The sequence below is a fragment of the Anabas testudineus genome, chromosome 12 (assembly GCF_900324465.2).
Source record: "Anabas testudineus chromosome 12, fAnaTes1.2, whole genome shotgun sequence".
Lineage (NCBI taxonomy): Eukaryota > Metazoa > Chordata > Actinopteri > Anabantiformes > Anabantidae > Anabas > Anabas testudineus.
Window position 1 is genome coordinate 47,284 of NC_046621.1, and position 24,201 is coordinate 71,484.

Consider the following 24,201-nt stretch of genomic DNA (forward strand, 5'->3'; position numbering starts at 1 on the left):
GTTGGACTGAACAGTTTTGAGATTGCTTTTGTTGAATTGGATTAATTTGTAAATTAGGTAAGGTAACGAGGCAAAACATCTAAGCCAAAGAGAAGAACTATTAAAGTGCTGTAAAGAGAACAGTTTCCATTTCATGAGTTGTAAGTGAAAGATATTTCTTTTTTCTTAAATGCAGCAAACGTTGTGAAGAGTTCCACCATCCTGCAACCAAGGAGCTGAAAAGTTTAACCTGGGATCTTTTGAGGTGAGGGGATCACAAGTACTCATTCAAAATGAGATTTTTTTGGGGGGGGAACTCAACTGAGCCAACAGACATAAAAACAAACAAGAAATCATTTGCACCTACATGTTGAATTTTATTCATCATCAGTTTAAACATTTCACCAAAGTGTTTGCCTTTTTCCCCTCCAGCATCAACATAAAAATAGTGAAAATCAACTCACAGCCATGAATAAAACCATTTTGGCAAAAGTCATTTAGTTTTAAATTATGTGCTTCAAAGTTAAAAGTTTTACGGTTTTACAGCAATAACTTACGTTTTACAGTGTTATTCGTTTCCAAGGCGACGCAGAGAGAGACATTTTTAGCCAGCAGTTGATTTATTAGCAAAAACCCTCAAACTCCAGCTTTTCAATGTGTTTCAAGTTAAACGTTTACTGTCGGTAGCAACTTTCCCCTCAGGAATAAAAGCAGTTTGTGCGAGTGAAGTTCTGAGAAAAATGTTTTTACATCCATCAAGACTAATTTACAACATTTAACATTAATTGAAACATGTTTCTTCGCTTCTGTCCTAAAAAAGCAACAGATCAGTCAGTAAGGTTAAAAAAACAGGGTCAGTTGTTCAGGTTCAGGATAGTAGTTTTTTCAGATGAAAAACCCAGTTTACACATGTGGACCGTGTGGCTTCTGGTTTTAGATGTTAAGTTTTTTTGGCATCAATTTAAAAACTGATCAGACGTCCACATGTAAAAAAAAAAAAAAAAACATGAAAACTTCCGAAAGAGCAGAATCAACTGCTACACCTACAAACATCATCACCATCATCTTATCGCCATGGTAACGGTCACCATTAACCAGGGGTAGGACCATGCAGGAACACAGCTGGGGGTGTGGGGATGGCTAAGCGCTACATGTGATTTTTAGTGGTATAAAAACATAAAAAGGTTCACGTTAAAAGTTTCTGTTATTGGATAAAGAAGCTTGACTGACAGGTGAGAGCAGCCAATGAGTGGAGAGAAGAGGGTGAGGCGGCAGGACTTCCTGTACAGTTCATTAACGTTTTTCCGTATTTACAAATCCCCCGTGTGGCCATGTTGTGTGCACAATATTTTCACACCGATGTCACGATGTAGGAGCCACGCTCGCCCCCTCCTCCGCCCCCTCCTCCGCCATTGCCCTCGCCACCCTTTGGCTCACGTTTCTTGGTGACGGGGGTGGGAATGAGCGAGGGCCGTGTCGGGGTGGTTGATGATGTTGTCGTGGTTGCTGTGGGAGTAGCAGTAACATCAGTGCCGCTCTTCCTGGGGCTGGGGGTGTAGTTGAAGGGGCTGACTCGAGCTGCCACTGCGCCACTGCGCTGTTGACTACGCTGCTGCTGCTGCTGGGGCAGCGGTTTGTCATCCAGGCTCTCGCAGCTGCGGCGCAGGTTGAGGTTGGAGGAGGAAGAGGAGGAGGACGAGGAGGGGATCTTGGAAGATGCAGGACTGTCAATGATAGGCGGGGCATTGGCAGCAGTGGGGGAGCGGGCTGAACAGGAGGAGGAGGAGCGTGGGTTGTTAACGGGACAGTCCTCCAGACGAACCCACACATCCTCCGTTTTGTCAGCAAAGCTACGGCTGGCCGTGTCGCTACCGCTCTTTACCTTCCTCCATGTGCCCTTTGACCTGGTGGAAGCGTCATCCTCTCCCCGCCCCTTGTCACTGGACTCCGACGAGGCTGAGAGGACAGATGATGAGCTTCCGGTTCGTTTCCATGTGCCTACGCGTGGCAACGATGTTGAGTGTTTCCCGCCACTACTCCCTCCACCCCCACTGCTGTTTTCCCGTTTCCATGTGCCAGTGCGGCTGAACCGTGATGATGTCACTTCCTGTGGGCGCGATGGGCTCTCCGAGTGTGAACGGTTTACATCATGTCTCCTGGTGGCTGGTGGCAACGAAGTCTCAGGGCTGGATGGAGACTCTAAGGTGATTGCTGCAGCTGCCGCGGACTCCTCAAGCTTCCTCTTCAGCGTTGGACTCGGCGCCTCTTTGATGAAGGTGGACTGCCGGACCAGCACTGGCTTCTCAGGCTCTGCTTTCTGTTTCTTCGCAACCATAGAGCCACCAACACGTGATGCCGACTCGCTCCTTGGGATACTGCCACCGCTCTTCGCCACCACACCTTGTTTTGCTGGTCTGGAAGTTGATGATGGTGATGCGCTTCCTGGAGAAGCTGTGCGTAGCATCTGCGGCAGCTTTCCTGCTCTCTGACTAGCTGCTGAGGAGGAGCAACGGGATGGCGTTGAGTCACGCGAGGATTTCCCCCCTATGTCATCACCGCTTCCTGGAGGTTTGGCGACAGCTGCTGCTCTGGGTTTGCTGCGACCCCTGGCTGCTGGCTCCGGCCGCGGTTTACCAGTGATCAGGCTCCTGTAAACCTTCTTCCCTCCTCGCACAGCCTTTGTCTCCTCCTCTTCCTCTTCCTCCTCCTTCTTCTTTTTGGCTTCCAACGTGCTGCATTCTCCTGGCTTCAGGATTCTTGCTCCTTGCTTCACCACCTCCTTCTCTTCTCCAGCTTCTTCCTCTACATTGCGATTGTTTGCTGGGAGGCGGAATGGTGAGCCTACAGACTTCAGGGAAAGGACTGAGTCCGAGTCTGATGATGGCTGGCGAGACAGTGATGACGCCGCTGCCGCGGCATTCAGGCTGCTCACAATGGAGTTGGCACCTTCCTGGATGGCCTTCCAATCGAAGGACTCTGAGTCAGGGGAGGCGGGGCTTCTAGGAACCTCTGTAGGCTCCTCTTCTGCCAGAATATCGTCAGCTTTGGGAACCGCGATCGGCGCAGTGATGGCAGAAGGGACGGCGGCTGATTTCTTCTTCTTCTTGGGCATGGCAGAGCTGATGCACTCCTGCAGCAGGTCATCCTCAGAGTCGATGCTCAGGGAGCTGAGTGACGAGTTCCTAGAGAAGCAAACAGGTGTGTCCTCCACATGGAACGCTTTGGGGGCATATCCACTCGCTGCAGGGGGGCGAGGTTTTAGCTCCACCTGTGCAGGTGGGGGATTTCCGGCTTTGCCTACATCTTGCTCCTTTGGTTGTGGTGGTGGTGATGGGGCAAACTCTTTGTTGTTGTTTTCCTGGTCAATGTCGCTCAGCGAGCTCAGTGACGAGTTCCTGGAGAAGCAGACAGGTGTGTCCTCAATGGCAAACTTCTGCTTCTCATCTGTTGCCGTCTGACTGGTCGCCGGTTTTGTTCGAGGAAAAACAGCTGCTGTCTGCTGCTTTCTCTTCCTGCCCTCTGCTTCTTTCGTTTTCTTGTCTTCTTCGTCCTTGTCGCCGCCATCATCTTCATCAAAGTCAAGCGAGCTGAGTGAATCGTTGCGAGAAAAGCAGCAAGGTGTGCCCTCAATAGGAGTATAGTGTCGTGGCGAGTCAAAGGCAAAGCCTGGTTTTGCTTTGGTAGCTGTTGCTGTGGTGACACTGTATCCAGCTCGCTGGGGCATCGGCTTCACAGGAGATGTTGGTTTCTTTTTCTGCTGCTGTAACCCGAGGGGAGGCGGCACTGGAGGAGGGAGAGGAGGGGGAAGAGGAGGGGCTTGCAGGTGTTCGTTGCTAGCTGCTGCTCTTATTGGTTTTCTGGGTTTGGCTTTGGGCATAGCAGCACTGATGCACTCGGCAAGGATATCATCTCCGTTCTCTCCCTCGGGAAGCCCCGCCCTCCTCTGAGCAGAGGCTAGAGGCGTTGCCACCTCCTCATTGGGCGGAGAGTCGATGGTAAGGTCACTAAGTGAGGTGGCGGTGGAAAAGTTGAGTGGAGTTCCCTCTACACAGTATACTCTTGGCACCTCCTCTGGTGGCGCTGGCACGTCTTTCCTCTGCTGTGACTGGACACGGCTTTGTGGCGGGAGGAGCTTGTAGACAGGAAGTTGGCTGTGTTTCCGCTGCGCTGCTTGTTGCTGTTTCTTCGGTTTACGTGATGACTTAGGCATGGCCATGTTGATACAGGCCTCCAGGATCTCAATGTCGTCGTCATCATCTGATTCATCAAGAATTGGTTTTGCCGCCTCTTCTTCCTTTCTCTCCTTGTTCCCCCCACCCCCCTCCTCTACCTCATCCTTCTTCTTTTTCATTTCTGCTGCGATGTAGGGCTCATCCAGACTGAGCGCACTAAGACTGGAAGCTCGGGAGAACCCATGTGGAGTGCTCTCTGTGGCAAAGTGCAGCAAGACATCAGTGCTGCTCCCCTCCTCATCCTTCTTCTTGCCATTTTGCTCCTCAGTGGTCTTTTGTGTGGATTCCTGCAGTGGTGGAGTTTTGGCGCGGCTTGGTGGCATGGTCTGGCCTGGGCTGTCAGGGAGGTCACTGGGGCTGACCACACCGCTAGGCACGCCACTGCATGGCTCACTGGAGCGCACAGAGCTAGCAATGGAGGAGGTGGAGAAACTGTCGAGGGAGCTGACTGATGTGCAACGGCTGAACATCAGTGGTGTTTCCTGAGCATATGGCTGCTCTGGTGGGCTTTTTGGTGTCCTAGCACCTGATGATGAGGACACATGGTGGTGGTGATGGTGGTGATGGGCGTGACCGTGGTGGTGGTGACTCCGTCGCACCCGCGCAGCTGGAGCAGTGACAGCGGTCTGGCTCTCTGCCTCCTTCTGCTGCCGCTGCTGCTGCTGCTCATGTGCGTCTTTCTCGCTGACAGGAAGTGTTGGATAGTCATTTGTGCTGCTGACACCACTCCCCCCTCTCCTCTTCCTCACCATGACATCACTGTCCTCCTCCTCCTCAGATGACAGTGATGACAGGGAGCTACCCCTGGAGAAGCAGATGGGTGTATCCTCCACACAATACGTCTGTGTTGACTCCTGGTTGCTTTTTGGCACCACCCGATTGGCTGTAGGGGCAGGAGGGCGCAGCTTGCTGTTGGCAGCGGCAGTTGGGGCACTGGGGAGGGACGGGGCAGGGATATCTTCTGGCTTAAACAGTGGTTTGCGGCCAGCTTCAGCACCATATTTTAGGCTGTAGTCGATTGGCTGCTCGCCCGTTGAGTCGCTACTGAAACTCGATGTTGCCGTGACAACGACATAGCGAGGTGGAGGGACAGACGCCATGCGGCTGCTGCCTGCTGCAGATTCGCCGCCCTCATTCCGTCTCCTCAGTCTGGCATCCTGCTCATCATCACTGTCGATGCCACGGTTAGTGGGACTTTGTCTCCCAGAATTCAGCTGTTCGTCACTGTACTTCAGGCTGTAGTTGATTGGTGTGTCCAGCTCTGCACCATCATCATCCGCCATGTGGTTAGCGCTGCGGATTTTATGAGCAAGGTCTGCCGGGTACTTCCTGTAAACACAGCACTTGTTGGTGGCGCTTTCATCTGATGAGTAGAACGGCTCTGATGAGGGTTTGGTTTTGCCGCGGTTGCCATAGCCATCAGCACTCGTCACGCTGTTCAGGCTATCACTGGAGGCTCGGACATTGGGTGGGAACACTGGCCGAGCATACGCAGTGTCTTCACTTATCCTCTTTGATTCGTCTCCATTCTTGGGGCTTGAAAGAACTGGTGTGTTAGCGTAAGAACGTGTAGTGCTCCCGCCTCCTCCTCCTGCACCATTACAGCCTCGTCCTTTTCTGTGTGCCGCTTTGGGGCTCAAGTTGTCAATGTTGTCGAAAGTCTCTGACAGCTGCTGTGCATCCAGCTCCTCGAATAGTGCTTTCTGTTTACGGGCATGCAGCGATGGTGCACCGGCACCTGGCGAAACCACACTAGTGTCCTTGTAGCGAGCTGGGCGATTGGCCATAAGGTTGCGCAGGGCGGCAGCACTGCCCATTGCGATCATCTTATGGCGGGAATGGATGAGGTTACGGAGCATGCCCACAGCACCCAGCTCCCATAATGTCTCCTGGTCTTTGGCGTCTCGTGCCGACATGTTCCAGAGAGTCCCACAGGCATTGGACACAATGGTCAGACTGTGTGACTTTAGGTGCTGCAGTAGAGTTGGCAGGCAGCCATGCTCACGCAGGATCTGCCTGTAAGACAAGACAGAGGGAAAAGATCAGAAACTACTATCAGCGTGCAATTCTTTGGATCATCACTTACAAAGGGTTTTGCTGGTTACCTGTGTGCCTCATTGGTGGCGATGAGGCTAGACACATTGCGCAGAATGCCACCGCCACTCTCGATGATGGCAAGTGTGTTGGTGTGGCTGCGATGAGTCAATGTTCCCACCAAAAATGCCAGGGCGCCATCCACTGCACAGATATCGGCTTTGTTCTCAGTGCAGTGGGCCGACAGGTTCCATAGTGCGCTTAGTACAGACTTCAGTGTTGACTCCTAGTGAAGAAGAACAAAAAAAATTTATGAACTGCTGTGAAAGATTCACAGTACACTCAGAACAGAAAAGTAAAACAAACCGAACCTTCTGGACCTCGAGAGCACAGCCCATCAGCGCTCGCACGCTGCCAACCTCACGCAGCGTCTTCTTACTGTTGACATCAGCGCGCCATGACAAGTTCCTCAAAACACTCGCTATCACCTAAAAAACACAACAAAGAACATGGGAGTCATCACTCACCATGGTTCTTGTTATTAACAGAATCGGTATTTATACCCAGCATTTCCTCTTAAATAACAGAAAAGCATCAAGTCATGTGACGTGCTATTGGATTGCAGTGTTTGGGAGGCTAGTTTGTTTGCACCTGAATAATCTGGGCGAGGCCTCCAAAAGGCATAAAGGAGCCTGGCCTGGCGCTACACTGCATATGTTATTGGATGTTTGATCCTTTTATTGACAAATATAAATCATGGTCAATAAAAGTTGGCGACTTTGACAAATAAAATTCAGAAAAATATCTCAATAATGTCAAAGTGAAAACAGGTTTCTACAAAGTAATGTCAAAAATATGTAAGGTGAAATCAGTGTTTACATTAATATTCACCCCCTTCAGGTCAGTATTTAGTAGACACAACTTTGGCTGCAATGGAGTCTGTGTGGATAGGTCTCAATTAGGCTTGTACATGTGGACACTGGAATTTTATGCCATTTTCTTTGCAAAACTGCTCAATCTTTGTCAGGTTGCGTGGAAATCAAGTGTGAACAGCCCCTCAATTTCAAGTCCATCCACAAATTCTCTATTGGATTGAGGTCTGGGCTTTGACTCGGCCACTCCAGAACTGCAATAGTTGTGCCAACAGATTGTCCTCCAGGACTGTCCGATATTTTGCCACATTCATCTTACCCTCTAACTTAACAAGCCTTCTAGGGCTGACTGTCGAGAAGCATCCCCACAGCTGCCCCACCGTGTTTCACAGTGGGGATGGTGCGTTTGTGGTGATGTGCAGTATTTGGTGTGTGTAAAACATTGTGTCTCGTCTGATGGATAAAAAGCACCAACTTGGTCTCATAAGACCAAAGAACCCTTTTCCACTGGACCACCAGTCTTTCACATGCCTATTGGCTAACTCAAGTCATGATTCAACATGAGTTTTCTTCAACAGTGTCTTTGTCCTTACAACAGTTGTTGCATGTACAGTCTCTCCTATCTCAGTTGCTGAAGCTTGTAACTCCCTCAGAGTAATCATCAGTGTGTTAGTGGCCTCTCTCACTAGTCTCCTTACACAGTCACTCAGTTTGTGTGGACGGCCTGTTCCAGGCAGATTTAGACATGTGCCAGATTCCTATCATTTCTTGATGATGCATTTCACAGAATTCCAGGGGATGTTAATAGTGTTCTTTTGTCTGCATGGTGTAATATTAGCCAGGAATACTGAATAACCAGTGACTGGATGGTCCTTTCTACTGCAATAACTTTAGTCCTTGAGCGAGACACTCCACGCTAGCTCCCCGGGCGCTGTATGTAGCTGCCCACTGCTCCCCCCAGGGGGATGGGTTAAATGCAGAGGACCAATTTCGTCTGTAACATGTAAATGTGACAAATGACAAATAAAAGCGTTTCTTCTTCTTCTTCTTCTTCTTCTTCTTAACTTCAGACACATTCACTGCCCCCAGGTGGTCTCTATTACACTAATTGTGGGACTACTAGCACCAAATATCTGGAACTGTTGGATCATTATAGGCACTGTAATTATATTATTATTTTATTATTATAATAAAATAATAATTATTATTTGATCAGATAATCTACACCAGATGATAACAATAGACGAACCCAGGGTAAAAGATCCGGTAGTTAGTACTGACATTTTATGTTTCACATTAAAATTATTACTAAAACTGCGGTTGTACTTCAAACTCCCCTGCTGAAGCACTATAATCATGATAATAAATGTTTTTCTTATCATTTCTGGCATGCTGATTAATAACAAATGGGAACTTACCTGCTGCAAGTCTTCGCTCTCAGATTTGAGCTGTGCCACCATCGCCCTCATGCAGCCCTTCATGGAGCACAACGTAGCCTGATGGGAAATAAACAACAGTGATGTAATTTGATTGATTCCAGAACCTGAAACATAATGAAGCAGAGCTAAAAATTGTTTATAACGGTGTCTCAGCATTTCAGAAAATAAAAATGACTGATAAGTAAAGATGGGCTTGGTCTGCCCTGACCTTATTGGCCACGTCACCAAAGGTGAGATTGGTGAGTGCCATGCCAGCGTATCGCCGCAGAGTGACGCTGTAATGATCACTGCTCAGACCGAACATCTCACAATCCACCTGCAGTAGCTCCGCCACCGCCTGCAGCCCACCTGCAGGGACAAATAACCCACAGAATGAGCCAGTACATCAACCGCCATCCAATCACTAATTAGCCAGAATTGAGTAAGTAACCAATTATTAGTGTCAGACTCACCTAGTTCGTTCATGGCGTGTCTGTGTTCTTCATCAAAGGAAAGTTTCATGAGGACACAGACGGCTGGACATATCTGATGCTCCACCGGAGATGGCACTGACACGTTCAGAAAACAACAATCATTGTTTTAGCAGTCGCTATGACATTATTTGTGTGGTATTTACGCTATTTACAACATAGTCATACCCTCCAAATTCACCGCTAAACTTTGAGATCTAGGCATCAACACCTCTCTATGTAACTGGATACTAGACTTTCTAACCAACAGACCTCAGCATGTCAGGTCAGGCCTCACATGCCCCACCACCATCACCCTGACATGGGTGTAACACAGGGCTGTGTGCTCCAGTCATGACTGTAGACGTGTGCATGACTGCAACTCCATCATCAAGTTTGCAGATGACATTATAGTGGTTGGCCTCATCAGTGACCGCAAGGCACTGCAGCAGGTGGTGAAAACTGCCAGCACATCACAGAAACTCAATTTCCAGTCATTGAAGAACTGCATAAAACATGCTGCCTGCTCAGAGCTCGCAGCATTCTTAAGGATTTGTAGCCAGTGATGGTCCTCATGCCCCTCCACACCTCACTGGTGTTGTTATGTTGAAGGCTTTGTTCCAGTTTCCTCCTGTAGGCCTCCTTCCCCTCCCTGATCCTGACAGACAGCAGTCTCTGGAACCTCTGTGCTGCCTCCCTGTCTCCTGATCTGAATGCCTTCTTTTTGTCATTCAGGGTGGTTTTGATGTCTTGATTGACCCAGGGCTTTTTGTTTGGAAAGCAGCAAATGCTTTTAGTGGGTACGTGGGTGTCCAAACAGAAACTGATGTAGTCAGTGATGCAGTCTGTTGTCCATCGATGTCCTCACCGTGAGGCTCACAGAGAGTCTTCCAATCTGTCTCTTCAAAGCGACCCTGCAGGGCAAAGTGGGCCCCCTCTGTCCCCCTCTTTACGGTTTTAATAGTGGCAGGCTGCTAAGGTGTGTATTGTGGGAGGAGATTTACCAGGTTGTGATCTGACTTCACCAGAGGGGGGAGGGCAGTGGAGCTGTAGGTATCTTTAACATTAGCATACAACAGGTACAGTGTCCACTCCCCCCTGGTGAGACAGCTCACAAACTGGGTACCGTATTTGTACCATTTTTTCCGCGCTATAAGGCGCTCTGGAGTATAAGGCGCACTGTCATTGAATGGTCTATTTTCAGACTTTTTTGACTTATAAAGCGCACCGGACTAAAGTGAAACAAAAACTTGTTCAGTTGTAATGCGTAATAAAAACATAACGGCTTTTAAGTGTGCGCTATAGCGCGGAAAATACGGTAAATGTAGGAAGTGTCTTAGTTAGGGTGGTGTGATTAAAGAAGGTGTCAGGGTGTCTGGTCTGCAGACTGGCGGTGACCATCTGAATGACGTCACACGCAGCAGCAGCATTAGTGGATGGAGGAACGTAAACAGAGATTAATATTGAGTGAGAAAACTCTCTGGGCAAATAATATGGACGGAGTCCCACAGCCAGCAGTTCAATATCAGGGCTACAGACACACCCTTTCACAGTTACATGACAAGGATGACTCCACCTGTTGTTAATGAGAACGGTAAGCCCCCCTCCTCTCTTGAAACCAATGGACCCATCTCCATTGTAATGGCGCTGCGCTGCGTCTTTCAGATTAAATAAATCATGATTCCAGAAGTAAAAACGAAGGTAAAATCTCTCTCAAACAACATGATCTGAGAGGGTGGGACTTAATTTCCCAAATCTAGTTACTTTTCTACACGAAAAAAATATAAATAAAGAAAAGAAAAGACATCACAAGGCAGAGAGCAACTGCAGCAGGCTGCTGCACGGCTCAGGCCTACACTTCTGGTTAGATGCTAAACTGCAATTCTTTGCTTTCTACTTGTACATGTGTAATGACAATAATGGTGAATCTTATCTATTCTACTGCACGTTTACATATTCTGTTCATAGTGATGTCAGAGGTTTGGTTATGTGACTCTTCTGATTGGTTGGGGACCATGTCTGATCAGTGTGTGGCATCACTCACTGGGGTTGTCCTCCTGGTCGACCCCCCTCTCATGGTTCTCCTGCCAGCTCCAACAGGCCTCACAGTAATGACGCACCTGCTCTAGCAGGTGCAGGACTCGGATCTCTCGGCGTCCCCTCTTATCATCTGGCTGACTGTGCACAATGTTGTGTAGTGCTGCCGATGCCCGCGCACGAGCCTCCTTACTGCCACGGGAGTTACCTGGGCAGTGCAAGAAATACAATCGTTAACAGATGAATAGATGAGAGGGGCAGAGTTACCTGTACAGATGAAAACCTAGAAAACTTTTTACCTAGCAACAGGGAATCCTTGTCATTGCCATGGAGCAGCTGAATGAGCAACGGCAAACAGCCGGACTGACGCATGGCAATGCACGAATCTTGAGAACTCGACATGGCAAGCAGTGTCCGAGACATGTCGTCCTTATCGTGGGTGCCCAGCATGGAGAGCAGGCTGTATACCATCTCCACCTAGGGGCCACGTTGAGGGGCACACAGGTAAATAGTGACTGTTAATTAAAATACACAGAGACAGGGGTTGCAGAATGTGCGGAGGTGCTGCCAGGAAGATTACTAACCTTAGTTCCCAGGTGGCTGGTGATTCGTCGAGGCACTGAGTAGCTTGGCTCACTGGCTGGCTCATGGTCCAATCGGCTGCTGGAGCTCTGCAAAAGAAAAAAAAATTAAGAAAAAGAAAAGAAAAACATAATTTAGCAAATTATATATTAATTTTTTTTTTTTTCAAATTACAAATTATTATAGCAAAATTAAAACGAAAAAACAACAACAACAAAAAAGAGAATAAAACAGAATGTTCACCTGTGCCCCAACCGATCCACTGCTGTCGCTTGTTCCCTGAGCTCCTTCCACCTAAAGAGAAAGAAAAGGTGTTACAGACATCAGGTGAATTACCTGTTACTCTTTCAGACAGGTGAGACAGGTGAAATACCTGTAGGCGGGATCCTAGTCTCAGGATGTCTTTCTCTATCTGCTGAATACGAGACACACGAGCCTGAAACACAAACACAGGAGACGTGTAAATCTGCTATACATCACCGCCACACAATGACCAGAAATGAATCAGACATTCAGACCATGGATGCAGCCTCCAGGTGTGTTTTTACCTGAGCTCTTCTCTCCATCTCCTGGCAGGAACCAAGTTGCTCCTCCATTGCCGAACGGATCTGACGAGCCTCAAACTCCAGCTGCCGCCGACTCATGTCCGTCTGCAAAGTGAACTAAAGCACAGAGAAATACTATCAACAACTACGTTTATACTGCTCTAAATTACTGTATTGAAAATAACTTATTTTGTGGTAAAATCATGTTGAAAATGTGTGTATTAAATTTGCAACAGCAGCTTTGAAAGTTTTCTGTAAACCCCTCAGATTTCATGATGAACTCTGCAACATGGCTGCCACAATACGAATTACAGTGTGGATTATTGGATTATTTAGTCGAAACAGTCAATGCAAAAGACTGAAGTATTTACAGTGGAAATGTAGATATTTATAGGAATTTATAGAAAGTTAGGATATATTATTATTAGAGATATTAGAGGATATTTATAGAAAGTTTTTTTGTCCACCACAATTGCAGTGAAAAAATGTTTAAAATGCAATTATCAATTTTGTTTTTATTTCTTAAAAAATAAAGAATATAAGTAAATTAAACATTTCTTTGAACTTCAAAAGTTGTATTTACAAAGTGTTTTAAATATGAGACCAATTCCTAGCAATGTAATTCTAATTCTTAGACTTTTTATGAAAAAAATCATAAGGAGGACTTAAGAGGATTAAGAGCCTCTTAAGCAGACATTAAAGAAATATTCTGGAAATGCTGGAGCCGTTGGCACAGATGATTGACAGATGAACAGTGTGTGTGGCTTTTACACTTCGCACAAACTGACATAATATTTACCTAGTCATTTTTAAAAGGTACAAACAGTACTACAGTAGTAGTATTAAACTAATTATAACATTATTATGCTCATCAAACCACAGCTTCTAGTACATAGAAATACTCAGTGGTACTATCCAAGCTTGCACTACTGTACCACCATTAGTGGTGACAGATTTACAGTACTGGAAGCTCTTTCAGTACTTTCAGCAGTAGTATTTTACAATATTAATTAGCGTTAAAGTCGGTTGTAGTAGTACAAACAAAGAAAAGGTAGCATTAATAATATTTATAGTTGCAGTATTTGCATAATTGTCAGTAGTAATTCTCTTTCTCTAGCTACTTGATATTCTGTGCATACATGTACAATACATAGTATTTGTACAATAGAAGTAGAAAGGACATAATCTGAAGCTCTGTGAATGGCTGTTTGTCAGTGAAATGCACCCTGGGAGTTGTAGTTGATTTGCCTCCATCAGCTTCTTAAAACTATAAATAACCTGTTAACAGCAGCAGAGGATCATGGGTACTGCAGTATCTAAATAAAGCTGAAGAACAGTTCAGTAAATGAGAATGTGGTATAAATAAATTTGATAGAGAATTAACGAGTTTCTACAGTTACATTTTCAGTAAGCGGCAGACTGTCAATCCTCTTGGTGAGATTCTGCAGTTGAGCATAGTACCAGTCCTTTTCCTTCTCCTCTTTCTCCAGTTCAGCCAATAGGAGAGACCTGACAAAGACCAGCAGCCAATTACAGGACAGCACACAGAGACAGCAGCCAATCAGAGGCAGAGAGACACAGAAAGAAAAAAATTTCAGTTACAGTTTGGCTACTTTACAAAAACTGTGACAATAATATTAATGGTAGCAGCTGAACAGGATTTGTAATTGTTATAGTAGTTATACTGTTTGTTTTCTTATTGTACTAGCAATATTTCTGGCTACAGTATTTAAAGCATTAATATTCTGTACTGTCAGCAGTACCTCTCCTTCTCCAGCTCTTCCAAACAGCGGTCGTGGCTGTCTCTGCCTGCAGATGGCAGCCCTCTCCTGGGGAAGGCAGTAGATGTAGTGAGGGATGGCGTTCCAGAGCCTCCAGCTGCTCCTCCAGGAGCTCCAGAACCAGAGGAGGCCGAGCTGGAGGAGGATGAATGGGGCAGAGGAGGCCTCGACCTTGGCTTGAAACCTGCAGAGTCCAGGCTCATTTCTGGAGGAAACAGAAGCGCCACTTTAGCATATATTTATATCTAAGCTTTTATTTGTCAGACACTTTTCCAAAGGAACGTGGGGATTAGTGAACGAACACCCCAGAGTATACAGTAAGCATAGATATACTGTGTGTATTTTGATTCATTCACCTTTCAGTCGTTCGATCAGCTCCAGCTGAGACCCGGTTGCCTCTCCAGACTCTTCTTCTATGGTGCCCTGGAGCTGTTTCAGCACTTCCTATTTTACAAATGAAATAAAACAAGTACAAAGTGACACTGTACACTGTGATGTCACCGGTTGTTTCCACATTCGCGTTCCGTGTCATGTTCTGGTCTAACGACACAACAAAAAGAACAAGGTCTGTGTTAGGAAATGTAACATAAAACAGTCTGTCAAAGTTCTTCAAAATATCATACCCAGTTTGTGGTCTCTAGGAATAAAATACCAAGTTCTCTTTATTTCAGAATAAAATGTTAATTTCACAATCTTTCAGAATTAAATACAAAATTCCCAGTCAGTGACTCACCACAATGAAACGGCAGCGATCAGACAGCGACATGATGAAACTAACAACACTCAGAAAACAGAAAACAGGAAAAAGAGGACGGGAAAAGGGAAGTTTGGACAGGAAGAACAATGAAAAACCAGAACAATAAAACTACAACTGAGAGATGACAATACAGACACAAAAGAAAAACATATAAAGTTGAAAAATTAAAGTAGTAGTAGTAGTAGTAGTAGTAGTAGTAGTAGTAGTAGTAGTAAAGTAGTAAAGTAGTAGTCAGTAGTAAGTTGAAAAAAAACAAAAAAACAACTAAAATACAAACATGTGAAAAGAATGAAAACTGACAAGAGTAAAGTTAAAAATCACCAAGATGAGAAAAAAAAAACAGAAAAATCACTTGCAACTTAAGATGAAAAACAAAAAGAACAAACAAAAGATGTTTTGATGAGATGACACGATGAGAAACGACAGAGCGCTCACTTTGACATGTTTCCTGAGTGTCAAACCAAAGCTCCTCACACACAGACAGCCGTCTCACTCAGAAAAAGAACAAAGCCTCATTCTGTGTCTCAGAGCAGGGCCCAGACATTGAGTTTATATAGGGAGGGAGAGAGAGACCTGGCTCAGCTGGTCCTGTTCCTGATTCACACACTGTTCACAAACCAGTTAGAGTTTCCTGCCTCAGGAATAATCTGAGAGTCAAACTGATGATAACAACAAAAGCCACCATGTGGCTTAAACACAGAATCAATCCAGTCTAGATCGAGTTCACAGCCTGTTTACAGGAAAAGGAGACATATCCAACAAGGCTGCCATCAGACAGTGATGTACACCAAGGGTGTGCCATCAGACAGAGCTCCCCAGCTATGTGGTGTTCTCCAACACATCTTCAACCTCTGCATCTGGACTCCATATTAACTTAAAGAAATCAACTGTTATACTGAAATGCCTGCTGCCTAACACATATTATGAATGCTTAATTCCTGCTTTCTATTATCACCCAAATGAGTGCAGTTCCTCTCAAGGTTTCTTCCTGTTGCCTTCTCAGGGAGTTTTTCCTTGCCACTGTTGCCCTTGGCTTGCTCATCAGGGACACTGATTCACACACATTCAATGTTCATATAAACTTCCATAGTTTCTTTGGTTGTGTAAAGCTGCTTTGCGACAATGAGAATTGTTTAAAGCTCCATACAAGTAAAATTGAATTGAATTGAATTGAATTGCATCTGAAGAGAGTTCCTCTTGGGTGGAAAAAGTCTTGCCTAGTTGCCGCAGGACAACATACAGTAGCTAGAAAAACTTTCCACAGTAAGACAGACTGTCTACAAATGGAGAAAGTTCAGCACTGTTGCCACTCTCCCTAGGCGTGGTCGTCCTGTAAAGATGACTGCAAGAGCACAGCGCGAATGCTGAATGAGCTAAAGAAGAATCGTAGATTGTCAGCTAAAGACTTACAGAAATCTCTGGCACATTTTTGTTGACACATCTACAATAACAAAAACATCAAACAGGAGTACATGGGAGGACACCACGGAGGAAGTCATTGCTGTCCAAAAAAAATACTGCAGCACGTTTGAAGTTTGCAAAAGAGCACCTGGATGTTCCACAGCACTACTGGCAAAATATTCTGTGGACAGATGAAACTAAAATTGAGTTGTTTGGTAAAAACACACAACACTGTGTGGAGAAAAAAAAGGCACAGAACACCAACATCAAAACCTCATCCCCACTGTAAAACATGGCGGAGGGAGCATCATGGTTTGGGGCTGCTTTGCTGCCTAAGGGCCTGGATGGATTGTTGTCATTGATGGAAAAATGAATTCCCGAGTTTATCAAGACATTTTGCAGGAAAACGTAAGACCATCTGTCCACCAACTGAAGCTCCACAGAGGATGGGCGATGCAACAGGACAATGACCCAAAGCATACAAGTAATTCAACAAAAGAATAGCAAAATACACCTTCTGGAGTGGCCCAGTCAGAGTCCTGACCTTAACCCGATTAAAATGCTGTGGTATGACCTTAAGAGAGTCATTCACACCAGACATCCCAAGAATATTGCTAGACTGAAACAGTTTTGTGAAGGAGTGGTCCAAAATGACTCCAGATCGTTGTGCAGGTCTGATCTGCAACTACAGGAAACGTTTGGTTGAGGTTATTGCTGCCAAAGAAGGGTCTTCCAGTTATTAAGTCCAAAGGTTCACATACTTTTTCCACCCTGCACTGTGAATGTTTACATGTTGTGTTCCATAAAAACATGAAAACACATAATGTTTGTTTACAATTATTTTAAGCAGACTGTGTTTTTCTATTGTTGTGATTTAGATGAAGATCAGAGCACATTTTATGACAAATTAATGCAGAAAACCGTGAAATTCCAAAAGGTTCACAAAGTTTTTCTTGCCACTGTATCACAGAGTACTCAATGACTACAGACCAGTGGCTTTGACCTCACATATTATGAAGGCTTTTTAGAGGAGGACCAGAGAGTGGTGGATAGTTTTGTGGACTGGTGTGGACTAAACTATCATAATCATAATCAGAATCTTTTTATTTAATATGGACATCACATATACATTGAAAGTGTATTGCTTAGGTGTGTTAGCACATGTGCTAATTTTCAACACCAGTCCATAGGGGGCTTTTAGAAAGGATAGATTACACAGTACAAAATACCATTTTAAAATGTAAGACAAATACTACAAAATACAAATACAAGTAATTAATTAACAATACATTAAGCACAGTGCAAACATGTTAAAACCTTTTTATATATTAAGTCAAAGAGGTGCGATAATTCAAGCCACTTAACATTAAGTAGGGCCTGTGTCAAGCGATGCCTGACAAGAGTGGGGTTTCAGCAGACACGTAAATAACTGTGTCATCAGCATATAGCTGGCAGTTGACACCCTCACAAAAGTCCGGCAGGACATTAATGTACATTGTAAACAATTAGGACAGAAATTTGATTTAACTCCCCCAACCTCCCCTATCTTCAACTCAACATCAGTAAAACAAAGGAGCTGGTGATGGGAGTCCTGTCATCCCTCTCTTTATACAGGGGGAGGAGGTGGATGTCATATCTAAGTGCAAATACCTGGGAGTGTACATGGACAACAAACTGGACTGGACTAAGAACTCAGCAGCACTGTACACAAAGGCTCAGAGCTGGATGTACTTTCTGAGGAGACTCAGGTCCTTCAACGTCTGCAGCACCATGCTGATGATGTTCTATGAGCCTGTGGTTCCAGTTTCATCTTCTATGCTGTGGTCTGCTGGGGCAGCAACATGAAGGTGGCAGACACTAACAGGCTGGACAAACTGATTAGGAGGGCTGGCTCTGTTCTGGGGGTGGAGCTGGACCCTCTACATGTTGTGGCTGAAAGGAGGATGCTGTCCAAACTCCTCTCAATCCTGGACAATCCCTCCCACCCACTACACAGTGTGTTGGCTGGACAGAGGAGCACATTCAGCCAGAGACTGATCAACATGAAGTGCTCCACGGAGAACCACAGGAGGTCCTTTCTACTTCTGACATCAATCTTTACAATTCCTCAACTCTCTGTAAGGAGGTGGGGAACTGAAAATTTCTTGTCATATCACTGTTGTAATTCCACCCAAGACTATAATTATTGACGTATTTTCACCCACCTTACATATTCTGTGTATATATACTGAGTTTCCTTTAATGTTGTTATCCTGTATTTGTGTTGATGTGAATCTTTTCTGGTTGTGGTTCCTTTTCTTTCTGACCGGGTTGAGAGCAACTGTAACAAGGCAAAACAATTTCCCTCTGGGACCAATGAGGTTTTTTGACTCTTGAATCAAAATGCTTACACTGAACCCAGAACTGAGTCTACGCCCAAACAGCAGCAGCCTAATGAGGAAACAAACTGCTAGATCAGTACTCTAATAGCGGTACTAGGAGTAGTGCTGACCTTCATGTTGGAGGCCTCGGTCTCCAGCTTGGTCAGGTGGTTGGAATTGTCCTGCAGTTCCTGTCTCAGGTTGGAGTTTTCCATCTTCAACACCTCCACCTGCCTCAGCAGCTGGTCATACGACGCTGCCGCCATGTTGGAGCCACGGCTGACCTGCAAGAACAAGTATTGCTGTAATATTATGGTAATGTAGTACTCCACACCACATCAACCCCAACTCCTGGAGGGTATTTCAACAGGGGTGAAAAGGTCTGAGGTCAACCCAGAATATTTGATTAGGGTCAGTTGGATCGAACAACCATCCCGGTTGTTGCAGTGCATTGTTAGCTGCCAATCTGTGTTAACATGCAGCAGGGCCTCAGATTATTTATTCTGGAAGCCTAGTTTACAGATTTAATTGATTTGGGGCACCAGGGTTACTGGCTAGATTCCTGGTTCCTCTTGGCTACATGTTGAGGTGTCTTGACCAGCAACACTTGTGCTGCCAGTCATGTTGTTTTTTTGTTTTTGTTTTTTTAAATACGTGTTTAACATCTGACACTGGCGACATCAAAACCAAGAGAAACCTGCAGCTTCGCCTGAAGTTGGCTTCAGGTACAAAGTTATTTTACTTCTATTTTTCTATGTAAAATATATAATCTGCATTGTCCACACCGTACCATCCAGGACCAAACCCAAAAACAGCCTTTTCCCCCCCGGCTGTTGGAGTGAAAACAGTCCATTCTTTGACAATCTTAGGTTTCAGGTGTGTTCCCACCTTTAGAAGAGAGGACAAGTTGTAACCAGATTACTTTGGTGCATGTTAACCTGTATCTGTCCAAATGACACAGCCACATGTGAAGAAAGAGATTTTGGTTTAATTTTTTTCTGTAACATCACATCACCCAGCAAGTTGCTGTCTTGGTCATTAATGTTGCTGGGCAACATTAGCTGTAGCTGTTGCCTTTAAATTGTTAAGCATGTGGCAGATACAAACCTCTGTGCTGATCACATTTAAATATAGTAATTGCACAAATTACAATAAATAACTCCTTAAAAAGCCTCTAGTTAATCAAAAATTATGCAGCCAGAGTTCGCAGTGGAATTAGTAAGAGAGATCATATTCCTCCTACGTTAGCTTCTCTCCATTGGCTCCCTGTAAAATCCAGAATTGAATTTAAAATTCTTCTCCTCACATATAAAGCACTTAATACTCAAGCTCCATCTTATCTTAAAGACCTCATACTTCCATATTTTCCCAGCAGAACTCAGGTTTACTTGTGGTTCCTAGAGTTTTCACATGTAGAATGGGAGGCAGAGCCTTTAGCTCTCAAGCTCCTCTCCTGTGGAACCAGCTCCCAGTTCAGGTTCTAGAGGCAGACACCCCCTCTACATTTAAGACTAGACTTTCCTTTTTTATAAAGCTTATAGTTAGAGGTGGATCAGGTGACTCTGAACCAGAGATATGATAACCTTGGTGCTTCTTCGCCAACGTAACTGCCTGCAGTGACACATACGCTTTATTATTTCCGACCTAGAACAGTGACAGACTGGACACAGGAAGTAAGCAGGGTGCTGATTTAAACAGAGCGTGTTTGACAGGGGCTTTACACCATCAGAAAACCAAAACCTGTGACTCTGATGTTGGGTCCAGATCTTGTTTCTGTTTTTTTCATGTTACAGCAGTTAGTCAGTACTACTGTGCTGTACTGCAGAACAGAGTAATAGCACTGCAGCGCAGTGGACTATAACTGCAGTAGTATGCTGATAAGCTCACAGCCTCTCCTCCATCACTGGTCGGCCATTTTCTTTCTCTCCTGTCTACTCCCTCCATCATCTCCCCCCCCCCCCCCCACTCTCCATCTATCTCCCCCCTCATCCCCTCACCCCACACACATACACACACACACACTCCAGTTCATCAGAGAACACATTAAATCCTCAGAAGAAAAACCAGTAGAGAACAATAAAGGACAACCCCCCCACTCTTCTTCTCCCGTCTGTCCCCCAGTAATCGCTCAATCACAAAAGACTAAAAACAAAAACACGAATGAAGACATGAAGGAATAAATGAAGGATGGTTAAAGAAAGAGAAAATGGCAGCTCACCCCATCGCTGTCGCCTCCATCACCTCCACCCTCTCTCCCTCTCTCTCTTTCTCTCTGTCTGTCTGTCTCACCCAGTCAGCTGGGTAAGCAAGCAACCAATCAGCAGCCAGAGACAGGCAGGGGTGGGGGGGCAGCCTTCTCCCCCTGCTGCTCCCAGCATGCTTTGCAGCAGCTGCAGCAAGAAGACTGTCCGGGTTACTGACACACATACACACAGTACTGTGTAAAACACAGTTCTAATCAATACTGATCAATACCTGTTCATGCTCAGATCCTCTGGCTTCAATTTCCCATAATTATGTTTTGCCCTTTTATTTTGGATAAACCAGAACCACTTACATTTCTCTCCCCCGTATTTTGCATGTAGATGATAACATAATTAATGACAACAGAACAAAATGATAATAAAAGTAAGTAATAATAACAACAAAATCCTTTCTGTGTTCGTACAGTTTTGTCATCTTTGTATACTTGCAAATGCCAAGCTTTTCACTGGAGCTGCACTGATCCCGCACAACTCATACCCATAATTTCTGGTAACTTAACTTAAAATATATCAAATCAGCCCCAACATTAATACTAGCTGTCAGTTTTAATGTTGGGGTGGATCACTGTCAGATCAGCCTGACAAACACCAAGTGAGTTAAGGAAAGCTCATACATATCTTCAGATAGAAATTAGGAGTGAAAAAGGAGGTAAAGACTTTGGATTTTAATAATGTATCTCATCTTTTAGGTATTAATGCAGGATTTGGTCTTAGAATGGCCAAACTGCCATCCTCTCTGATGATGAGACAGGATGGAGAAGGAACTCTCTGAAGGCACTTCATTATTTATTTCATAACCAATGTCTACATCATCCATTTGGCCAGTAAAATATTATTATTATTATTATTATTATTATTATTATCATTAGTAGTAGTAGTAGTAGTAGTAGTAGTAGTAGTAGTAGTAGTAGTAGTAGTAGTCGTAGCAGTAGTCGTAGCAGTAGTAATAATAGTAGTAGTAATAGTAGTAGCATTATTATTGCTACTATTACTTCAATGTCTCTAGTCCACACGGAATCTAATTCTGTAGGAAACAATATATCACTAACCTCTAGCATAACACACAACAGGAGACAAGTTTGAGCATTTAGTTTTGCTGAGTGCTGGTCCCTGAGTATAGCGTTCAGGTGGCATGATGTGACACAAAAAGTAAACTATAGAAATCCATAGTATTTTGTTTACAGCACAATGAAGTAATGCCAGTCGGATGATAGAAACGATATGTTATGTTTATAACCCCGGTTTCCTGAATGAGAGAAGTGCAACACAACAACACAATTTATAGTGCTGTGGAGTAACCATAAGCTGTATTAAGAGCACTGCACAGTAACCATAGGAAGTATTTGAGTACTGCACAGTAACCTTAGGCAGTATTAAGAGCACTGCACAGTAACCATAGGAAGTATTTAAGTACTGCACAGTAACCATAGTCAGTATTAAGAGCACTGCAGAGTAAACTTGGGCAGTATTAGAGTACTGCACAGTAACCATAGGAAGTATTCAAGTACTGCACAGTAACCTTAGGCAGTATTAAGAGCACTGCACAGTGACCTTAGGCAGTATTAAGAGCACTGCACAGTGACCTTAGGCAGTATTAAGAGCACTGCACAGTGACCTTAGGCAGTATTAAGAGCACTGCACAGTGACGGTAGGAAGTATTAGAGTACTGCGCAGTAACAATAGGGAGAGCATTGCAGTACTGTCCAGTAACAATCAAAAGTATTAGTGTAACTGTACAATAGCAGTAATGAGTGCATTACCAGGAGACAGCATTAGTAGTATTCCATTGTAACATTAGGCAGTACCCTTACTGTGCAACGACATTAGCTAGTATTAGCAGTACTAAACAGTAACTGAAGCAGTATGAGCTGTATTGTGGAGTAACAGTTGGCAGTACTATATTAGTATACAAAGTAATTGTGTATTTGAGACAATAGCAGCAGCTCTGTTACTCAGGCTAACTATTGACTAGGCTGTTAGCTACAGTCCAGCTAACACAGACCGTTAGTTGACCATCTTTTCCCTGTATATGTACAGAATCCCCGTTTTAAGTCAGCCTATCAAACCCACTATTCTTCTTACCGGTCCCGTTAAACTCTTTAACCGTTACCGATCTGTCTACAGATGACTTTAAACACCAATACCTAACCATAACAAACGGGTATCTCGGGGCTAAGCTAACGTCAGGCGCTCGGCTGTTCTTACCGTTCCGGTGAAAATGTCCAAAGTCGGCTTCAGACCGCCGCGGATTCACGGGAACATTACCGGAAAACCAAGCCGCCAGTAAACAACCCGGTACAGGCAGCGGAGGCGTCTCATTAGTCCGGGCCGAGTGGGAAAAGTGGAGTTTAACAAAGTCCGATAGAAGTTTTAGCTCGGCCTTTTTGTTGTGGAGAAAGTGGAGCTGCGGTGGTCCGCCATCTTGTTTCTGCGTCCGTGTGACTGTTACCAGCGGCGTCAACTCTACTGCATTAAATACTTCATTAAATACTTCATCAGAACGTGTCTGTGTGTGCCTGTGGTAGTACCGGCATTGCAAACTTTACTTCAATAAATACTTAATCATATCTTGTCTATATGTGTCCAGCAGTCTACCACCAGTGTGAAATATACTGTAAAAAATACTTTAATGAAGTAACCATCAGAGACAAATACATGTCCTAAAACGTGTTGTTACAGTATCAGGGGTAAAAGTACACATGTTGGTTCTGTGTCATAATGTTATTTAGTAATGATTAGAAACTATTTTTCCTGTTTACATTCTGAGTTCCCAAATGAGAGAAGACACAACAAAACAAAGACAGGTAAATAAATCTTAAACTTTCAGCTGTTGTGCTGAGTGGGTCACTTTTATTAAAACATAAAATAAATATTCTGAGAAAAGTTTATGTTTTATTACAAACTTCAAACAACATTTACATTTTAAATCATTTAAAAGTTTTATTTAAATGTCAATCAGTTTTTAATTACAGGTCCAATTAGCTGTTTATTTGTATAGCACACAACAACAGTCATCTCCAGGTACTTTACAGTGTTTAAGGTTAAGACCTTACAGAATATAATTGTATAGAAAACTAACAATCCCATTTGACCAGCACCAGGAGACAGTGGCGATGAAAGACTCCCTTTAGAGAAAGAAACCTCCAGCAGATTCAGGCTCAGGGTGGGCGGCAATCTGCCTTGACCGGTTGGGATGAGTGGGAGCAAAATTAATGGACAGGTTGGTAGAACCAAGAACTGGACTCTGGAGATGTACAGCTCTAAGGAGAAGGATACCTGCAGAGGAGAACAGAGAGAGAGAGACAGAGAGGAGGAAACACAACTACAGGAGAGAGAAGACACAAAGTTAATGACATGAAATGGCTTTTGAGGCACTAAACTGAAGTTTTGCCTGTATTATAGTTTGATTACCTTTCTCTGCCATACCTGAACACTATGACAAAACTGTTTCTACTAGGCCTTACATGCA

At 44.6% G+C, this 24,201-nt stretch overlaps 1 protein-coding gene across 1 annotated transcript; it reads right to left on the reverse strand.

Moving 5' to 3' along the window:
- Positions 1–335: 335 nt before the first annotated feature.
- On the reverse strand, positions 336–23,188 carry apc (APC regulator of WNT signaling pathway). The gene is given in 17 exon segments (XM_026356822.1): positions 336–6,227; positions 6,317–6,531; positions 6,617–6,733; positions 8,536–8,613; positions 8,765–8,923; positions 8,926–9,104; positions 11,050–11,250; positions 11,342–11,519; positions 11,627–11,713; positions 11,868–11,918; positions 11,998–12,060; positions 12,173–12,286; positions 13,570–13,678; positions 13,933–14,155; positions 14,307–14,394; positions 18,600–18,752; positions 22,938–23,188. Coding segments are annotated over 16 exon segments (6,894 nt in total). The 5' UTR covers positions 18,735–18,752; positions 22,938–23,188; the 3' UTR covers positions 336–1,330.
- Between the last annotated feature and the right edge of the window lie 1,013 nt (positions 23,189–24,201).